The sequence below is a fragment of the Dermacentor variabilis genome, chromosome 8 (assembly GCF_050947875.1).
Source record: "Dermacentor variabilis isolate Ectoservices chromosome 8, ASM5094787v1, whole genome shotgun sequence".
NCBI lineage: Eukaryota > Metazoa > Arthropoda > Arachnida > Ixodida > Ixodidae > Dermacentor > Dermacentor variabilis.
Window position 1 is genome coordinate 78,672,920 of NC_134575.1, and position 19,533 is coordinate 78,692,452.

Consider the following 19,533-nt stretch of genomic DNA (forward strand, 5'->3'; position numbering starts at 1 on the left):
TTAATAGAGCAGTAGAACCTCTCCCGTGATGCTATATTCCCCTGATCCGCCCCTGGCTGTACTAACATGCCAGCTAGGCGTTTCGTTACGCTAACTCCTCTAGCTCTCGTTACAGATTTTCTCTTTGGTAGGAAGACCGTATATCAGGGATGTTCGCAAAGCAATTGTTAGGTTTACAACATGATGGCACCATCAGCTCTTAAAACATATGCTAGGGAGTTTCGGCCAGTCTTCGAAGTACGGCATGCTGCTAGCTAACGGCGCAACGGTATAATTCCATCATACCACGTTTGCTTTTTTTTTTCGTTTTTCGGCGGTGGTTTATTGTTTGGACACTTGAGCTGGTTGACTCTATAGGGCACCAAAACACCAAGGGAGCTACTGTAGAAAACGAAACGAAGCGCACAAACAAAAACTCTGGGACCGGAATGGTATGCTGGACATTACGGCAGGTCACGCAGTCAGTGTGAGGTGACGTTCGGCACTCTGAGAAAAATCTATTCCGTGGTTCGATCCCGGCCGCGGCTGCCTCATTCCGGCTGAGCCCCCAGAATTTAATTAATTTAGTCTGTAAAAAATATTGTACTGTACAGCTTGTACTGGCAAGTGCAGTTTACTTGCGGTCATTGCAGACACTTCCTAAGGCACTTAAGAAACTGCGCTCTCAGTACCGCCGTTTGTGTCCTTTGCGTGTGTATATTAAGTTTTTAAAAAAAAACATGAGGAAACATATGTGGGCGTTCTGCACTTGCTTAAGCTGAGGGTGCTAAAACTCATAAAATTAGTATAACCAACTATATGCATATATATATATATATATATATATATATATATATATATTACCTCTATGCTAAAACCTGAGCGGTGGCCAGCGCAGCGGGGAAGGTGTAGATGAGCAAAGGGAGAGCCGATATGGTGGTATGGGAGGAGGGGAAAAGAAGACTATTTACAAAGTCAAATCGTTCAGGTAAGTCAGCTATGCATCTTGGTTTGCGCTCGGTTTCAATGGTCTGCTAACTTTTGTCGCCGACTTCCGTGCTTCGTCGCACTTTCGCGTGAAATAGGTGGTGCCTAAATCACACCACAGCAACCGTTCTCCCTAGATAAAAAGAAAAAATCTCATAGGCCATGCTTTTGCTAATAGCATGCACCGGAAGCAGTTTGGAAGCAATAAATGCGTCATATACGCCATGTCTTAAACAACATTTACGCTTTCAAGCATGAAGGAAGCATGCTTTCAAGATTGAGCAAGCCAGGCAAGTCAGGAGTTATGTGCGTGCTGCTTTTCTATGGCTTGTACCGAATAGTTGGTGTTCAAAGGTGGCGTACCAGCGAAGACTGCGCCTCTGGGTTGCAAATACCAGTCTCGAAGGCTGTGCTTTTTTCTTTTTTTCGCTTCACGCGGCAGAAGCTATTGCAGAAATTGCCAGAAGCACGCCATGAGCGTCAGATTTTGGACACCAAATTCAAGCACAAGTGGTGACGCCCTCTAGATAAATGTGCGGATCGCAAAGGCTATACGTTTGCTGCGTGTATGCGGCGGAAGCGATCGCAGGAGCCGGTATCACGTCATTCACGTCGGGTTTTGGACACCCCATATTTCGACCCAGTTAACAAAATTGGACCATGGCTAACATTTCAGGAGCTGAGTATTATGCGTGTGCTTCGAAACGGCGACGCGTGATTGTTGTGTTTATAATGGCGGCCATGATGTAATGTGACATTTGCAGGTCGCAAACTTGAGCCGATCTCGGAGGTTGTGCTTCGAGGTTGGTTTTCGCAACTTTAGCACCACCATTCATGTTTTTACACATGATAAAAAGTCTGTGTATGTACAAGTAAACTAATGTCTAATATAATGTTTTTAAAGAATTGTAAATAATTCTTGCTTAACGTTTGTTCTGGAAAAGGCCAGAGTTTAGTTGTGGTGCTGCGGTTGGTGGGCAGGTTGTTTTTGCGCTGCGTGATTCATACGGACTGAATAAGCCGTCGGTCGGAGCTGGCTCGACTCGCGAGGCGAGCTGCATCCGCTGCAGCGGATCCCAAACGCGTTGCCGTCAACTGCGCGAGAGCAACGGAACGCGTTGCTGCTGCTCCGGTGTGCTGCGACGATACTGCAGTAGAAATATTCGACGCATCGACGGCGGCCAGAGAGAGAGAGAGAGAGAGTACGGCGGTGGTCGGGAACGTGCGGTGTGTGTGTGCGCGCATGGCGGAGAGTCCGTAGCAGCAGCGACAGCGGGAGAACGCTGCCGACAATTTTCTGCGCCGCAAAAAAAAGGAGAGAACGTGGCGATCATGTCGCCGTCGTTCGGGGCACCGCGGTTTTCGACTGTCGCATCCGAGAATGCTCGACGAGCCAGCTGACCGGAGCTCCCGAAACCGAAATTCTTCACTGTGATCTGCAGCAGTGGCGAGAGCCTTGCGGAAAGAGACAGGAGCAGCAGAGAGAGAGAGAGAGAGACCGGATCTAAGCCTAATTAGAGATCGCTACCTTCAGTTCTGTGTGAATTCAAGCCGGCTTGTTTTCTGGCTGCCGAAAGGTCGTCGTTCGTCGTACAGCAGGGAAGAGAAGTTGTGTGGTGGTGTCGTTCAGCGTCGCGAGTGACGAAGTAAACGCAGGAGTGAGCGAGAGAAAAAACGAAAATAAAAGCGGCTGAAGAAGGGAACAGCCCGATCTGCTATCGCGCGCGCGCCCGTGCCCGTGTTGTGCGTGTGGTGTGCGTGAGGTAGTAGCCGCTTGTCGCGTGGAGCTCGCCGGCGGCAGCCGTGAGTGCGGAAACGTTTCCCGACGTGTCCTGAATAGCATTTAGTGCTGTGACCGACGTGTTCCTTTTCTTCTTCACCGGCGGTCGCTGGGTTTCCTCTTCGTGGCGACTTTGGTGGTGATCCTCGTGCGTCCCTCCCAAAAGTTCAGCGGCCTGCTCCGCGGAACGCATTTCGTCGTTTTATTTATTTTTTTCGCGTTCCGTGGTGGACAGTCGGCGAAATGAAGCGATTAGGTGAGCGAGAAAACGAAAGATAGGGTCTGTGTGCTTTGCTTGTTGCCGCGATCGCGTTGATATGTGGCTTGTGCCGACAACACGTTATCTAGGGCCAGCTGGCGACTTTTCTTTTTTTTATCTTATACTGCGGTGATAGTCAAATGAATCGACAAACACAATTACCAGTTCAATTAACCGTTTTGTGTGTAAACAGGCGAAGCTGGAACGCAGTAGCGGTCTGGCGCAGAGTGGGAGATCATAGTTGGCCACTGAAATCGGCCCCCGGGAACCGCAAAACGCAAGATGGGTATGTCGAAAGAATGCCGCTTTGTGGCGTTGGTGCAACCCATTCGTCATTTGAGACGAGCTTGCCCTTGACAAAATACAACCCCCCCCCCCCCCCTTCTGATCTTCTTTTCTTCTTCTCTCTCTCTCTCTCTCTCTTTTTTTTTTTTTTTTTTGCAATGGGGTTTCACAGCATGTGCACACCATCTGTCCTACTGTTCAGCCTGAGTGTAAAGGCATGCAAGCTTAGTGGCAGTTGAGTTTTGTGTATGCGAACATGAGCTTTGTGCAACCACGTAACGCAATATTTCAAGCTGGCCACCTAAGGTGCTGATGTCACTGCTTGTTGTGTCTGTTATGCACCGACGGTGGATGTAGACCAGCCTAGGGCACCAAATGCAATTACTAAACCTGATTAGGGAGCGAGAAGCCCCATAGGCACAGGCCGTGCACTTACATTTGAACACCGTACTGAGACTGGAACTTGCAGGTTTCCACTTGTCTTCATGCTGGAGTAGTTGCGAGTTGCGAGAGGTTATTTTGAGTGAAATCGGTGGACAATGTCATAAAAATTGTTTGTGGTGGCTTTTGATATGACTTGTGGTAGCCTCTGCGTGTAAAAAATTGCTTGTTTAGAAGTACTCGGGTTATTACTGTGCGAAGAAAAATGGAGACAAGGGAGGAAGCACACAACACGTGAGCAGCAGCTCATTTTCTGTGCAGGCATCAGCTTTATTTGATTGTGCGTGTGTGTGTATGTGTAGGTTGCTGCAAGCGAGGCAGGTGTTCACATTTCAAGGCGTTGCCCCCAGTTGGAGTGGCACCTCTCTGCAATAATATGCAATTCTCTAATATCATAATCACCATGTTTCTTTTCTTTTTGGATTGCAGCAAGCATGCAGCCAGTGGTTAAAGTAAGATAACACATATAGTGTTTAATGCCAAGGATGAAATAAATATGTTGGAGATTCCCTTTGAAGACCCTTATATGGTTATTGCAGTGTGGTTCTCTGCACCAACTGAAACCGTTTTTGAATGTGCCGTGCATGGCCAAGGCCTAAGGCCTGCATGTTGGGTGACAATTGACGAAAATCTTCTAGATCTGGCAAAGGTGGCCTCAATGAGCAGCGAATTCTTGCTTGAATTTGTCGTGCTTTAGACAATTCAGGGAGAAAGTGCCCCCTCGTCAGTGACAGTCTACAAAAACAGAGGTTTGCTGTTTAGGGTCAAAATGTGCATACTTGACATGCATTCGTTACTTCTATATTAAATTATGCATTGTAGCAAACAAAACTTCAGTTTTATATTTTGCATGTTAGAATGTGTGAACAAGTTTGACACTATTTCTAGAAGTGGTATTCTATATGTGCTTCACTTTCATATGTTAGCCTTGAGAGCCATAAAAAATTTGTGACTTTAGTCTAGCTGTCCACCTTCCTGCTGGAATTTGGACGTTCTATTGCAGACATCACCCAGGTATACATATAGGGAGGTTGGAATGCCCATTAAATTGAAATTTTCTCTTTATTCATCATAATGCAAGAACATTATACAGAAATGTGCACCTACAGCCAGGGGTTAGTTGAAAGTTTGACAGAATACATGAAAATCCTAGTGGGCTGCAACATTCAAAGGGAAAGAAATGTGGGATGAGCAATTAATACCCAATACAGGAAAATTAAAATACAGATAAGTAGTTGCCCAAATTTATAGATGCATCATGCAAATGACATGCTAATAAACATTACCCTTTCGATCTCAGCCTGCAAAAATTTTGGAGCATCAAAGATGCGCACAGGAATTTGACTTTGGCTGCACTTTCACGTGGTCTTTGAACCCTATTAATAAATGATGCATATTTGGCAATCACCGGAGTGCCTGTAAAGGCAGTTTGTGTTTTATAAGCCCACATTGTGAGGCAGTTTAGTGTCCGCTGTTGCTTCGGGCAGTTGTAAAGGTGCGACGAGAATGTTTGGCTGCAGGCTGTCGCACTGATAAACCGGGTCAGAGTTGCTTGTGTAACTCGTGTCCCAAGTGCTTTATCTGTATTGGCGCTTTATCTTTTCTTTTTAATTACCCGACTTCTGTTGGCACATCTCTGGTGGAGTTTTGTTGTGTTTTCTTGATAAGTGATATTTGCTATTGCTTTTGGGGTGCTGATTTTGAGTGCACATTTATTCTTTCTTGTCTGCCTGTGTAGCTCTCGATTTTTTAGAAACCTCTCTGCAATTAGCTTACCTTCAGGCAAGATTGTTTTGTGGCACTATGTTGGTATGTGCTGACAATGAAAACCCCCAATTGTTTGTTTTGAAACACTAAGGTCATCTATATTGTGCTGCGATTATCAGGTGCAGATAAAATTGTCTTGCACCTTTAGGTGCGGATTATCACAGCATGTGCTTTGAGGCTAAACTTGCATGAAAGCACAGCATAATTCCTTTTTTCAGACTTGAAGAATGTTTCTGCAGTTTTCCTTTGCAAGGCTTCTCAGCTTATGCAGTACTATAATTTTGGTGGTTGTCTTTCGTACCTACAATAGTTGTAATCACCTGCTAGTTATACTTGTGGACATTTCAGTTTCTCTGTACTTAGCTTGGTCAGTTGTTTCTACCGATAGTTGGATAAATCTATTGTTTGAAAGCACCTCTCCAAAGCTTCGTCTTGTTAAAATGCTGTTTCTCTTTGATTTTCTTCTCAGCGGGAAAAAGGACGGTGGGGAAGATCATCATGCCAGAGGCAAACCAGAATCTTCAACAGAGAGTGTAAGAGTTGGCCTTTTTTGTGTCCTTGTTTGGCCATGAACATTTCAACACCTCGCGCAGATCTAACATGTCTGTCTGTCTGTAAGGTGCAGTTCGTAAGCATGGAAATTCCGGGAAGGGTTTTTTTTTCCAGATTGTCAATCTTTTTTTTAGGCCAGTTGTGTTGCCTGGATGATGCATCTGGTGAATGCCATTTAGTCTCTCACAATGGTTGAGTCATTGTAGCACTAATCTATGGAGACCTAGCATTACATAGAATCAAGTGCCGTGGCTCAGTGGGTAGTGTGGCAATTGGTGCTGGGCAATGGGTTCCTTCTACTTGAAATGACAGCAGCCAACACCTGTAAAGTGGGGGAAAGAGACGATGAAAGCTTTGCATTTAAGAAGAAAATTTCTACCCAGCCAGTTGGCCGGTGCTATGCTGCCGCTCCTCTGGAAATGGATGGAGCAAGGAGCACGGAAAGTACTAGCAATGATGCTTGTTTTGTCGTTTCTCAGCAGACGCTAGCTTTGGACAGTTCAAAAGGAAGCTGACAGTACCTTTGTAGACAGTGTCTGCGTTCTCCGCGTCAAGGATTGCTCGTTGTTGTGGCTTTTCTCTGCCGATGCTAAGAAGGCACACGTTAACCCTACCGTTCGTGCGCACAGCACCCCTCCGCGCAACCTGGACTCCCACGCGAGGCTCGTTGTGGAAGGCCAGGAAGTCGAAGTCTCCACAGATGACCTCCAGGTGATTGAGGAGCTTGGCCGAGGCGCCTATGGCGTTGTCGAGAAGATGGTCCATGTACCCAGCGGCACCATCATGGCTGTCAAGGTTAGATGGCTTTTATTAACATTGATGAGGGAGGGAGAGTGAAACGCGAGACTTGGAAAGGAGGTGAACATGATAAGAGTACTTGCTTACACTTGAGAAAGGGCCACGCGTTGCAAAGGTCTGCGGATGTGTGACAGAGCAATTGTGACACCTTGTCTGACAAGTTCTCGAGATATAAAATGCTGTCGGTTGACACGGTATGTCCTGTGCCTTCCATATCGTGATATATTTAGTAAACAAATCTTGTTTACTATTTAGTAATTCGGCATAGTAATTGTACAATCAAACTTCGTTATAGTAAAGTCAGATCAGACATGAATATACCTTGGCTATGTCCAATGTTTATTGTAAGCGTATATTCATGACATCCTGATATCACCAAGAAAAACTTTAGGTTTACTTCGTTACATCTAATGATTTGTTGTATCCGTATTCTTTATATAGTGGTTTGACTGTAAAAGTATCTTATCACTAGTAAATGTTTGTACTGTATTGCTGGTCATTGTCTGCATCGAACCGGTCACTATTTGCTTAGGCTGTCAGCCCAGACATCTCCGTGCAGATTTTTCCTGATGATGTGTTAAAGCTTATCTTTGATTGATTGATATTCTGTATTTACAGTACCTTCCTCTAGCGGCAGTGTACTGCGCCATTCTCTTCTGCCGTTTAACCCCCTTTCTTCCTCTGATGTTGCAGAGGATAACCTTCACCGAGTGCAACCAGGAGCAGAAACGCTTGTTGATGGACCTCGACGTCTCCATGCGCACCAGTGACTACCCCAACACGGTGCAGTTCTACGGCGCACTCTTCCGAGAGGTGGGCGTTTCTCTTCCTTCTGATTATCACATGCATTGCTGTCATCGAAGGTGCTGGCTCACCACAGTGGCTCACCACTACTTTGGTCGCGTTTCACACCACGTTGCACTTTCTAAATGAAGTGGAAAATTACTTTTGCTGGTAGGTGGCTGATCATTGGCTCTCCAGGAATGCAGTTTGTATTTTAATGGGCGGGGTAAATCGGTGCCCTTACATTGTGGAACATGCCTTGCTGGTGACCAGTGAGTCACATTGATTGTGCAGAGTGGCGACTGCTCACCGTTCCCTTTCATAGGGCTCTTTGCTGTACGGTGAATGAACTAAATATCTCACGTTTTAGATATGTGTGTATGTCACTATTCCATTTGCTGACTTGATTATGAAGACCTACACTGCAGAATTGGAGATTGTTGGCGTTTCATGTCCTGAAGCAGCACTCGGGCTAAGAAATCCTCTGGTTTTTAAATATGGCTCCCCTGGTTCTTTAAAAAAGGTGGCACGGAGTTAAGAGGCTGCAGCAACACCAACCGCCTTTTTCAAAGCCAGAATCATGCTGTTTTTGAATGTTTCTTCAACTATAGTAAACAATTTGACCTAGAAAACTCTAGTGAATCGTGTTTGAAGTTTCAACTTAGTACGAACGATTGCGAGAAACAGTTTGAGCCTCTGGCAGCCTCTTTCGCACGCACTCGGCTTGATGAAAACACTTTGCCTTTGCTATCTCCTTTCTTCACAGCTCCAGATACAGTCGAGAACCGTGATAATGAAATCCCCCAACAAAATCCTCGCGGCAACGAAATATTTTTGTATCCCCGGCGAACGCCCATAAGATTCAATAAATTTCATACCTCTCGGCAACGACATGTCGCTGTACTGCAATCCCGCATCAACGAAATTCGCTGGAGCATAACCCCGCCTATTACCTACTCGCGTAGGGCTAGCAGGCTCCAAGATATGCTAAAATGCATTGTTTTGCACTAAAATTGCATAAAATGCCATTATGTTACACTTGCATGGGCTCCCCCATTCTGGTTTATAAAAGCAACCAAGCGCCGGAAGTGATAATTTGTGCTGGAAACACGTCGTGGCCGCCTGTTGATCAGCTGTTTGAAGCGGCACGCATGTTGCTACTGACGTGTGATGGTGGTTTTGCACACCTACTAGGCGAGATTGTAGATTGTTGTTCGAAGTGTTCATTGTTTGCCTTCCCCGCGGCTAACGACTCGGCACGGCCTAGGTCATTCGCGTGAGGCGAAACTGAACGCAAACTGAACATGCGTTTCGAACAATGGCTGCCGATCACGGCAGTGTGCTGCGTACTGTGTGCCTCGGTGAGAAAAATGCAGCAAAAACAAGGAAACCCACGTCCCACTGACATGGAATTGTTTATGGCATTTGAGATGGCGGTCGTAGCATGGAGTGCCATGCATCGGGCCGTGATTGAGCGATCGTCCGGGAATACGCATCCCTTGTGTCAAGAATGCTGGTTTTGGTGCCACCTGACAGGCATCGTGTGTTGTGTGGATTCGGTGTCGGACATAGATTTGCTCTAAGGGGCCACAATTGTGATCGTTTGCCTTTGGGTACACGAGATACAATCACTTTTGTGTTCGGCACCGGATGCGTCGGCGCCTACGAGCGACAGCATGCGCTGGAGAAATGCTGCTGCGTGCACTGTTGCTCTGCGTCTGGTGCCGAGTTAAGCAAAATCTCGCAAAAGTGATCGTATCTCCGAAAGCAGTTGACCAAGAATCCTGCTCCATGGCAGTACAGTTGAACCTCGCTACAACGAAACTGACGGGGCGCGCGAAAAATTTCGTTAAAGCGAAATTTCGTTGAGGCGAAAACAGGCCAAAAACACTGTCAGGTTGGACCACATAGTCCCAAAACATCATTTATTTCCAAAGAAGTCGGTCAGCTTCTTCTGCTTCTTTTTTTTTGCCACGAGTGCAGTGGCGCGGCTTTCGCACTCGGTGAACAGTTGCATCGCGACGTCGTCATCGTGAGCACCGAAAAATCTGCGGATCACATCAAAAGCATCCATCACTTTTATTGCAGGTGGTGGCGCTAAGTCCTCCGCGTCGCTGTCATCATCCGATGATGCGTCGTTGTGGCGAACGCCCTCAATTATAGCTTCGTCACTCAGCTCCTCGTGAGCTAGCACTTCACTGTCAACAGCGATGTAGTCGCCGATGTGAACATCGGCCGGCACATCTCCGGAGTCCTGAAGGGCTGCCCATGCCGCATTGGCCTCTGTGGAGGGTGGAGCAATTGTACTGCAGCCTTCCTCGTCCGACGTGGAGTTCGCTGCCAGTTGAGCATCGGAGTGAAAGCCGGCGTGCACAAAACAGTTGTAGATGATACTGCGACTGGTTGCCGTCCACGCTGCTGAGACCATCTGTACAGCCATGTACAAATCCACTTCGATTGCCCGACCGGTGTCGATGTTTAACACCAGCCGCTGAATCAGTCGCTGTCGATAAGCGCTTTTAACGCTATTGATGATACCTTGATCCAGCGGCTGGATTAAAGCCGTGCAATTCGGCGGGAAGAATCTTACTTCCACGCTTTGAAGCTGAACGTCTTCAACGTTATGCGCTGAGCAATTGTCGATGAGCAAACAAACCTTACGTTTCTTTGCCGTCATGTCACGGTCGAAAGCGGTTAGCCACTCTTTGAAAACGGCCCGTGTCATCCAAGACTTCTTATTGGCAACATATTTGACGGGCAGGCTCTTGCCACCTTTGAAGCACCGCGGCTTCGCACTTTTGCCTATCACCAGTGGGCAGCGCTTGTCAGACCCGTCCATGTTGCAGCACAGGAGCACAGTCACACGCTTTTTGCTATGCTTCCCTCCGCTGCATGGCTGGCCCTTCATGTGAAGCGTCTTGGAGGGGAGGAGCTCGAAGAAAAGTCCCGTTTCATCGGCATTGTATATGTCTGATGTGGCATATTTCTCCATTAATTCCGGCACAGTAGCTGATGCCCAAGCAGATGCAGCGTCGGCGTCTGATGAGGCCGACTCCCCACACAGCACTTTAGCGACGATTTCATGCCTGGCCTTAAAACAGGTCAGCCACCCTGAGCTGGCTTTGAAATCATTGATGCCCAGCATACAGGCATAGCCAAGTGCCTTTTGCTGCAACATGTTTCCGCTGACCGGCATCTTCTTTGCGCGCACGTCGAGGAACCACGTGTACAGAGCCTTCTCAAGGTCCTCATGAGCCGCTTGCGTCAGCTTTTTCCGCTTCGCGGATGTCCCCGAAGAAAGAGCTTGCGCTATCGCGTCTTTCGACTTCAAGATCGTTGACAGCGTGCTCTGTGAGATGCCGAAGTCCGCTGCAACATCTCCCTTTTTCCTGCCACTGGATGCCGCGCTGATAATCCGTGCCTTCTCTTCAAGCGAGAGGAACTTCCGCTTTCTAGATGAAGTCGCCATGCTCGCATTCATTACAGCGCACTAGCAGCACAAGCACGAGTGAAAAAAACTAGGGCAAACGCGCTGCTGTTGCCAGGCTGCTGCGTCCTTTGGCAACGGATTGGTTGCGGCTCTGAATTGGATTGGAAGAAAACGGGAGCTTGCCCCCGCGCCTTGTCGCAAGGCAGCCAGCCCGATAGTCATCAACACCAAGCTATGGCGGTGATCATGTGCGTTTCAGTGAGTGGATTAGTTTGGTCCAGCGAATGTTTAGCGAAACAAAGCAGCGTGGGCCTATGGAAGTACATAGATGGGCGGCGATATGCTTGTTTTATTGTAAGATATATTTTTAAATCGAGCTTCGCATAGCAAAAATTTCGTTGAAGCGGAAACGCGCCCCAAAAATGGTTCGTTGTGATGAGAAATTTGTTCCATTACTTTGTATAGCGAGCTGACGGGGAATTGGAAATATTTCGTTGAAGCGAAAATTTCGTTGAAGCGACGTTCGTTGTAGCGGGGTTCGACTGTACTACCGCTGCTGATTGACGCATGCGGTTCTATGTCCTTGAGCAAAGCTTGCCAAAGTAAGCTAACGGAATTCTGATGGTAAAGCTTTGTTCTGCGATTCATTACCTACCTGTGCTGTCTCTTTTCGCAACAACGAAATTCTCCCGAAAGCGAATTTTTTCGCATTTGCCACCAATTTCGTTATTGCAAGGTTCAACTGTATTATGCGTTACATGGAAGTCAGCAGAGCACACTTTGACTCCAAGAAATGCCAAGCTTCATACAGACTCAAATCATGAAAAAATTGACCAGTAACAGACAACAGAAAATAATAAATTAACTGCTAATATTTCTATATGAAAAGCTTTTTATAATTAGCTGTTACAAAATTTGGGAAATTTTGGTAGTTTTATGGAATAAAGAAGACGTTCGCCACGGAAAAGATTAAATCTAAGCTTGCAAATGTTTCTGTATTATGCCCCCATCACAATATGACTGTAGTGACAAGGACCAAACCTGGGACCTCATGCCTACAAGCACAATGCCGTAGCCACCGAGCCACCATTATGGTTTGTAGTCCTATAGTACGTCGTCATGGGCAGGCTGTTGCTTGACAGATCAGGTTTGAGAAGGTGTGCCAGCCGATGTGGCTGGTGTAGTTTCACATTATTTGTGCATGTTTCAGCTATTTTTGTGAAAGAAGAATGGACAAGACCATTTTGCACAATGTTTGATATTCGTGCTTATACAAGAACACCTCTGTTGTGACAGTGTTGCCATGGCCATGGTGCCTGGCACAGTGTGCCTGTCATATGTCGCCATGGTTACAACATGGTTACGACATGTTGTTCTTGCAGTGTTTGTTGGGAATGTAGGTAGGCAACGACGAGCTGCAATTGCGCAGCATTTCTGCCAGCTTGAATTGCAGTTGTAAATGTCCCTCACTAGTGGTTTGACCAGGAGCCATGTGCTGTGATGATTTATTTCATTTTCCCATTTCTTTCGCCCCTGGTTATTGGCTGAGACACCACTGTTATCTGTGGCATTATTCAATCGGCCCTGTAGATTGTTACAAAATGCAGCCCCTGGTCAAGTCATTGATCGGAAGATAGTTGAAATGTGCAAAGTCATATGAGGAATTGTTTTTTTTTGCAGTATGTCACAATGCTTTCGTGTTACTTTGCGATGACCTTGCAGATGACCTTGTTACCTTGCAGGGGGACGTGTGGATCTGCATGGAAGTGATGGACACATCGCTCGACAAGTTCTACCAGAAGGTGTTCAGCAAAGGGAAGACCATCCCCGAGAGCATCTTGGGGACAATTGCCTTTTCGGTGAGTGGCACAGTAATTGACTGCCCTGACATCGTCACGTCCCGATCTGGTGTCATGTTTTGATGCAGACCATGCCACAGAAACCGAAGAGATAGACTTGCTCTTTGTCTGCAGCTACCTTGTGGTTTGCCATTGAGCGTTGTTTGCAAGGGAAGTGTGACATTGGTCGTGTCAGCCTTTTCTTAGATCGATAGCTGTGTTAGATTCGTGCCGTGGGCATCACTGGGTAGATGCATGTGGGGAGCAGGTGAAGTGTACACCGTGACCTATATGTGCGCCAAGTTTGTAGTCACTGTAGTCTTTATGTGCCAGGTGGACTTTTCAGAAATGCAGTTATCATCGATCTAGGTTCTGTTATGATATGCTGCAGTTAACAGGCTGTGGAATTTTTACGTAGCTTGGTAAATCTCTCATCTCCAATTGTCACTTTGCTGAAGGAATGTGAACCCCTTCTGTGCTAGGGACGAGCTGGGTTCATCCACTCGTTTCCAGCAAAAAACATCCAACGACGAGCCCAGCTCTTCGAAGTACTTTTAATTTTATAGCAATGCCTTGGACGAACTGGTGTCATACCAATGCTTTGTTGTGCTTCTGGTAGATGGCAGCACACAATTCATGGGGCGGCACAAGCAGGAGCAAGTTTATTCTGGCAGAGAAAGTAAAACATGTTGGTAACTGGGGTTCTTAAAAATAATTTGGCAACTTTTGGTTAGAATTCAGGATACAGTATAACCTCGTTAAACCGTAGTTGGCTGGAGCTCGGAAAAGGTACGTACTAAATGGTAGTACTGCTTAACCGAAATGGCATGAGATCGCCCACTTACCTGTCAAAAACGGAACTCGGAGAGAATGCAATGAAAGGGCAAAAAACTTACACTATTTATTCATTTCGGCCGACAAAAGTCTGTGATCTTTGTTTGATGCCGCGGCGGCCTAGCAGCGACGACAGCCGCCTCAAACTCACTTAAGCTGCGAGCCAGCTTTTCCACCAGCCCCCTCTTCTCAGCAAACACCCGCATGAGGCTGACATGACGTGCAGCTTCTGCCACTGTCGGGCCTGGATCGCTCGTACTGTCGCTGTCGCTGTCGTCCTCATCGCTGTTGTTACGCGACACTTTGGCAACAGAGGCAACTATAGCTTCGTTGGACATATCCGGAGAAGTCCGAACATCGCTATCGATGTCCCTGAAGTCGGTGAAAGAAGTGCCTTGGGTAACACCGTGCCGCTCCAGCACTTCAGCGAGCAGTATTTTGCAAGCTTGGTCGACGTCGGAAGACTGGTCGTCGGCGTCGCTAGCATCCTCGGCGTCACCCGCACACACCGTGAAGCCAGCGCGCTTGAAGCAGTTCTGCACAGTCGCCGATTCAACATGGTGCCACGAGTATTCGAGCAGGTGAATTGCGCCCAGCAGATCAATTGAAAAAATCTTGCCACACTCAAAGGCCAGAAGAATTCTGCGCAGCAGATTCTTATTGTAGAGCTGTTTCACAGCCCGAATGACACCTTGGTCCAAGGGTCGTGCAATCGCTGTGGTGTTAGGAGGCAGAAACGCCAATTTTACAGCCGCAAGGTTATCAAGCGCGACATGCGCCGAGGCATTATCCAAGATAACAACAACTTTTCTGTTTTTCGCCGCGAAACGGCGGTCAGTGAGGCGCATGTAATCTTCAAAAAGCTTCGATGTCATCCACGCTTTCGTCTTGCTGCGGTAGACAACTCCGAAGGGCAGTCGGGCACCTTTAAAACATCTCGGCTTGGCCGACTTCCCAATTACGAGAAGTAGCAGTTTTTCAGTTGCCGACATGTTTACACCGAACGCAACCGAAATCCGGTCCTTGGCATGTTTGCCGCCGGTGCACGTCTCACCTTTAAACGCAAGCGTCCTGTTTGGCAGCAGCTTGAAGAATAGTGCCGACTCATCTATATTGAAGATATTGTCGGGCGCGTAGTCGGTCAGGATGTGCCTCAGCTGACCATTTTGCCATTGTTCTGCCCCATCCACGTCGCCAGCTGCACCTTCTCCTGAAATGACTCTTGTGTTTACGCCATGCCTCGCCTTAAACTTCGCCAGCCAGCCATTGCTGCATACAAAGTCATTGTGGTTCAGCTGCGAAGCGAAAACCAGGGCGTTCTCCACAAGTAGGGGTCTGTTGACAGGCAAATTCTTCGACCACGCTGCTTTTAACCAGTTCACCAGCGCCTCCTCCACATCAGGAAAAGTCGAACCTCGTATACGACATCTTTTCGCGGTTGCAGCAGCACTGATGAACAATTTTTCCTTTGCATTCCAGATACCACACACGGTAGTTAAAGGTAAATCCCTTTCGCGTGCCAGCGCCGACTTCTTCATGCCACGTTCGATGGCATGAACGATGTCCATTTTTTCCTGAATGCTAAGCACACGGCGTTTTTGTCCGAGCTTCGGCATGACAAGAGTCCTAGCTTGCACGACGTCACAATGCTTTCTCATAGGAAATAAAGAACGCTCTCTGGCACGGTGCCGAAGTAATGTTGATGTTGATGTGGCTTCTCAGACGGGGAAATGGATGAATGCTTCACCCTTCCAAGCACCCTCTGCGTTTGCGCTTGGAGGCCGTTCGGATCTCTGAGGCTTGTTGTTGTTCTGCCGGGCTGCCCGACAGGGACGATGTACCGCTGTGATCGCGCGACGAAAAGTGAAAACACTACTTTTTAACCGATATGTACGCGACAATCTGGTACGGTTTATGCAAATACAAAATGCATTATGTTCAATGGTCGCTGAGTCGGGGATTTCACTTTACTACTTTTAACACGGAACTACTGTTTAAGTGGGTACGACTTAACGAGGTTTTACTGCAGTAGCGTTGCACGGAAGGGGTTTAAGGAACATTTCACATTGCCAGTCCTTTGCTGGTGAATTTATTTGACGGCAGCACCCGTGCATCTGCTGGAGCACAGTTTGCACCCGCGTAGACCTTAGCACACAATCTCCTTCTTTCTTACTTTCCTGCTCGGCTGTTTGCTCCTGCAATGTGCAGGTGGTCAGCGCCCTGCACTACCTCCAAAGCCAGCTGCACGTGATCCACCGAGACGTGAAGCCGTCCAACATCCTGTTGAACCGACGCGGAGAGGTGAAGATGTGCGACTTTGGTATCTCCGGCTACCTGGTCGACTCGGTGGCCAAGACAGTCAACGCTGGCTGCAAGCCATACATGGCAGTGAGTGGCTCTCCCTTTGCTGTGGTGCAGTTGCTGCAGCTGGCGATGCTGTGCTGCCTAGGTGCAGGCGAGCTTGATGGCGGTTGTTGAAGGTGTCTGCTGTTGAATGCTGCTTTTATGTTCTGTAAAGTAGAAAGTTGGGCCAGTTGGTGTAGCACCAGGGTGTCTACCAACCGGGAAAACCAGGAATTCTCAGGGATTTTTAGTAGTCTGGAAAAACTCAGGAAAAACTCAGGGAATTTGTGCCTCCATCAGGGAAAATTAGCTGTAATTTTATTGAAAGGGTTGAAAGTCGCGGTAATGCTGGCTCGAGTAACAGACAGGAATTGTAACGAATCGTCTTTGACGCCCTGTCGTCGGCTGGAGGAGTTGCCAGTGTAGAGTCAACGACCGACTGTCCGGATTCCCGATAATTTGGACGGCTTCGCGGCACCACCACGTACCCCATAGAGTCAATGTATCAGAACGTCTGAAATTTCGGACGCAAGAACTCTTTGGCGTCCGATTTTCTGGACAGTCTGTATGACTGCAGGTCTGAAACGGAATTAATCAAAGCCACCACCGCTGCCATTTTGATTACCTCGCCGCCTCGAACCGGCGCTATCGCACGCAGATCCGCTGGCAGCCATAGCCACCACTGCAGCAACGCTACGCCTAGCTGCTTCAACGTTCGGTATTAAACTGGTTGCTGTTCAGTGCCATGTTTCTTCATTTCTCCGCTGTCAGCAATAATTTTGGCTACGAAGCTCGGAAAGCACGACGCATTCCATAATGCTGGTTCCTGAAAGTTAGTTTTGTCTTAATACAGTTGTTTGACGCGGTGAAGCATTAGCAAAAGTATTGCGGTGAAGCTTAAGAAGCATAGGAAGGGGCAATTGTCACGAGACACAGTATGTATTCCTTAATTTTACACGCATGCACCCGTCCTCTCCTATCACAGTAGGATCCCCGCTATGCCTAATAAGTGTACTGACAGGCATTCAGAGCTTCTCCAGACGTGCCTGTGTCGATTTGAGCCCTTAAGAGCAGTAAAAGACATGCATTTATTTTTTCGGACTGCCTGACTTTTCGGAAGTTTTCGCGGCCCCCAGGGGGTCCGAAAAATTGGACGTCGACTGTAAGCTGACCAAGAGTATGGTTCAAATGGTCCGTAGTGCGAACACGCGACAGAAGGAGCATGAGAACAGAAAGGACCGATGCATTGAGGAATGAACGGGGAATGAAGCATGCGAGCGCTTCTTTGAAGGAGCCTGAGCTCAAAAAACACTCTTGGCTAACGCCGAGATGCAGATGTCCCTCATACAAACCAAAATAAACTCTTTCAAGCAGTGAAGTACAACACTGAGGCGTCGTGCGCGGGCTGCGAGTATGTCAGGACAGTTGAGGTTGACTTACGAGCTGTTGAGAGAGACTCTCAATTGTGACAAAATTCGGGCCTCATACCACTGAGCTTCCTATCAGTTGGTATAAATAGCTCATATTCGAAAATATGTGCTTCTATATGCATCTCCTTTTTGTTTGTATTTAAGAATGTCTGACTCGATTTGCAATTTCTTTCGAAGACATTTTGTTTGCTGTGCATATTACTAACCCCTCCCTTCTATTCTGTTTTTTTTTTTTTTGAATAACATAAACACTACTCCTTAGTATTCAAATTGGATTAAGTCGGTTCTTTTAAAAAAATTTTTCATATGCTTACGAAAGAGTGAGAGCATCAGGCGATATGGTTCCAGCCCGTCTTGACATAAAACATAGTTCTGCATCACTCAGGGAATTTCGCAAACGCACTCAGGGAAAACCTGGAAAACTTGGTAGACACCCTGAGCATAGACCATGCTTTGAAAGAGCGGCACTTAGACTAAGTTCGAGGATAAGGAGAAAACACACATGTGCAGGTGAACCTCATTATAACGAACATTGATTTCAGGAATTATTTTGAATGATGAATTATATTGAAGATGTTTCTCCTCATTATCAGCATGCGACTAATACAATCGCCGGCTTGTAATTCTGACTCAGTAAGGACCGCCAAATGTCTGAATGATCGACAGTCCGTAATACCGGATTCGCCCCAAAATAAGGGACTTCATTCCACAAGTGGCCAATAAGAATGTGCCGTATTCTCAGATCGTCGCTTTCGGAGGTGCCTTCAATTTCACATGGCTAGCATCAGCGTCTAGGAGCGACGGCATTCTTTGCATAGTACCAAGCATGCTAGCTTATCACTGTGTGGAAACATTGCCCCCAGTCGACACAAAATATGCTTGTCGCACGAAATAATGCGAAAATGAAAGGATCTTTAGGAAGTAATCATTCATGAATGTGTCCCATGTTTGTCAATGCCTGTTGCTGCACTCACATATATGCTTGCCCCCTGACCTAGACATTTCGTGGCTGTGATTTTGTAGGAATGCCTTTTATGCAATTCCTTTTCATGCGTTTTGCGCTTCCTTATTGGTCAGAGCGATGATCTGCACACATTGTCAATGGGACGATCTGACCGGGAATAGTGGATGATAAAAGTGGCATAGAATCAAGGGGAAGGTGTGGCTACAAAATCATGGCCCGTATCCCGACAATTGTCATGCTGTCGCTACAGGTAGACAAAAGTACAGTCAGCGTGTGCACCGAATCTTCATCGGCGACTACTAGATCGGCGAGGCTTTGCCAGTTTCAGTTTCGCGGAGCACCAGCAACATGGCCGACGAGCGTGCCGGCGATGTCTCAAAATGCAAATAACGCTATTTCCACTTGACTCGGTCGTTCCACTGCGCACGGTCGTGCAGTCAGAGTCTGAATTATCGCACGTGTTGTAAGGTGTCCAACACTTTGGTCATCCTTATACATTAAGTCTATGGGGCTGATGGTGGCTGTGCCATGGGACTGTTTGAATAATCAAACATCTCCGAATTATCGGTGTTCAAATAATTGGTCGTTGACTGTACATGCTTATAATGAATACTGGATATAACAAATGCATTTTCATGTCAGATCCAATGTCATTATAACAAGGTTTGACTGCATGTAGCGGGAAGGAATGAACTCGTGCTATTGCTGGTCAGCGCAATGTGCATGTCATTCTTATCCTTGTGCTTTATTTAAGCACTTGTCTTTCAAATAATGGACTATGCAGTTACACAATTTTAAAGCAAACACTTATTTCTAAGAGATTGTGTCTAAAAACCATCCATGCACCATAGTCTGGTGCAAAACAAAAGCTGCGTCTGAGGTATTGACAGCAGCATGCTGTTACAGCCATACATCATCACCGTAGTGATCATGAGATGGCGAGAAAAGCTTTCTTGCGTGTTATGGCATAAAACGGTAAACATTGTGTGTCATATGCATTATGAAAGCTCAATTTAAGAAGATTTTGTTACACGATAAGCTTACAATAGCCGTGCCGGGTCGT

General features: G+C 46.9%; 1 protein-coding gene across 3 annotated transcripts in view; it reads left to right on the forward strand.

Annotated features, from left to right (window-relative positions):
- Positions 1 to 19,533, forward strand: part of lic (dual specificity mitogen-activated protein kinase kinase lic) — a 36,511-nt gene that overhangs the window by 2,122 nt on the left and 14,856 nt on the right. The window contains exons 1-6 of one of the 3 annotated variants that reach the window (XM_075702419.1): positions 1,941 to 3,002; positions 5,968 to 6,031; positions 6,680 to 6,845; positions 7,542 to 7,661; positions 12,804 to 12,920; positions 15,942 to 16,121. In XM_075702419.1, coding sequence (XP_075558534.1) covers positions 2,990 to 3,002; positions 5,968 to 6,031; positions 6,680 to 6,845; positions 7,542 to 7,661; positions 12,804 to 12,920; positions 15,942 to 16,121 — 660 coding nt within the window. In that variant the 5' untranslated portion in view covers positions 1,941 to 2,989. Of the gene's footprint in view, positions 1 to 1,940; positions 3,003 to 5,967; positions 6,032 to 6,679; positions 6,846 to 7,541; positions 7,662 to 12,803; positions 12,921 to 15,941; positions 16,122 to 19,533 lie in introns of those variants that run through there. The other 2 variants (XM_075702418.1, XM_075702420.1) reach the window with 2 other exon arrangements.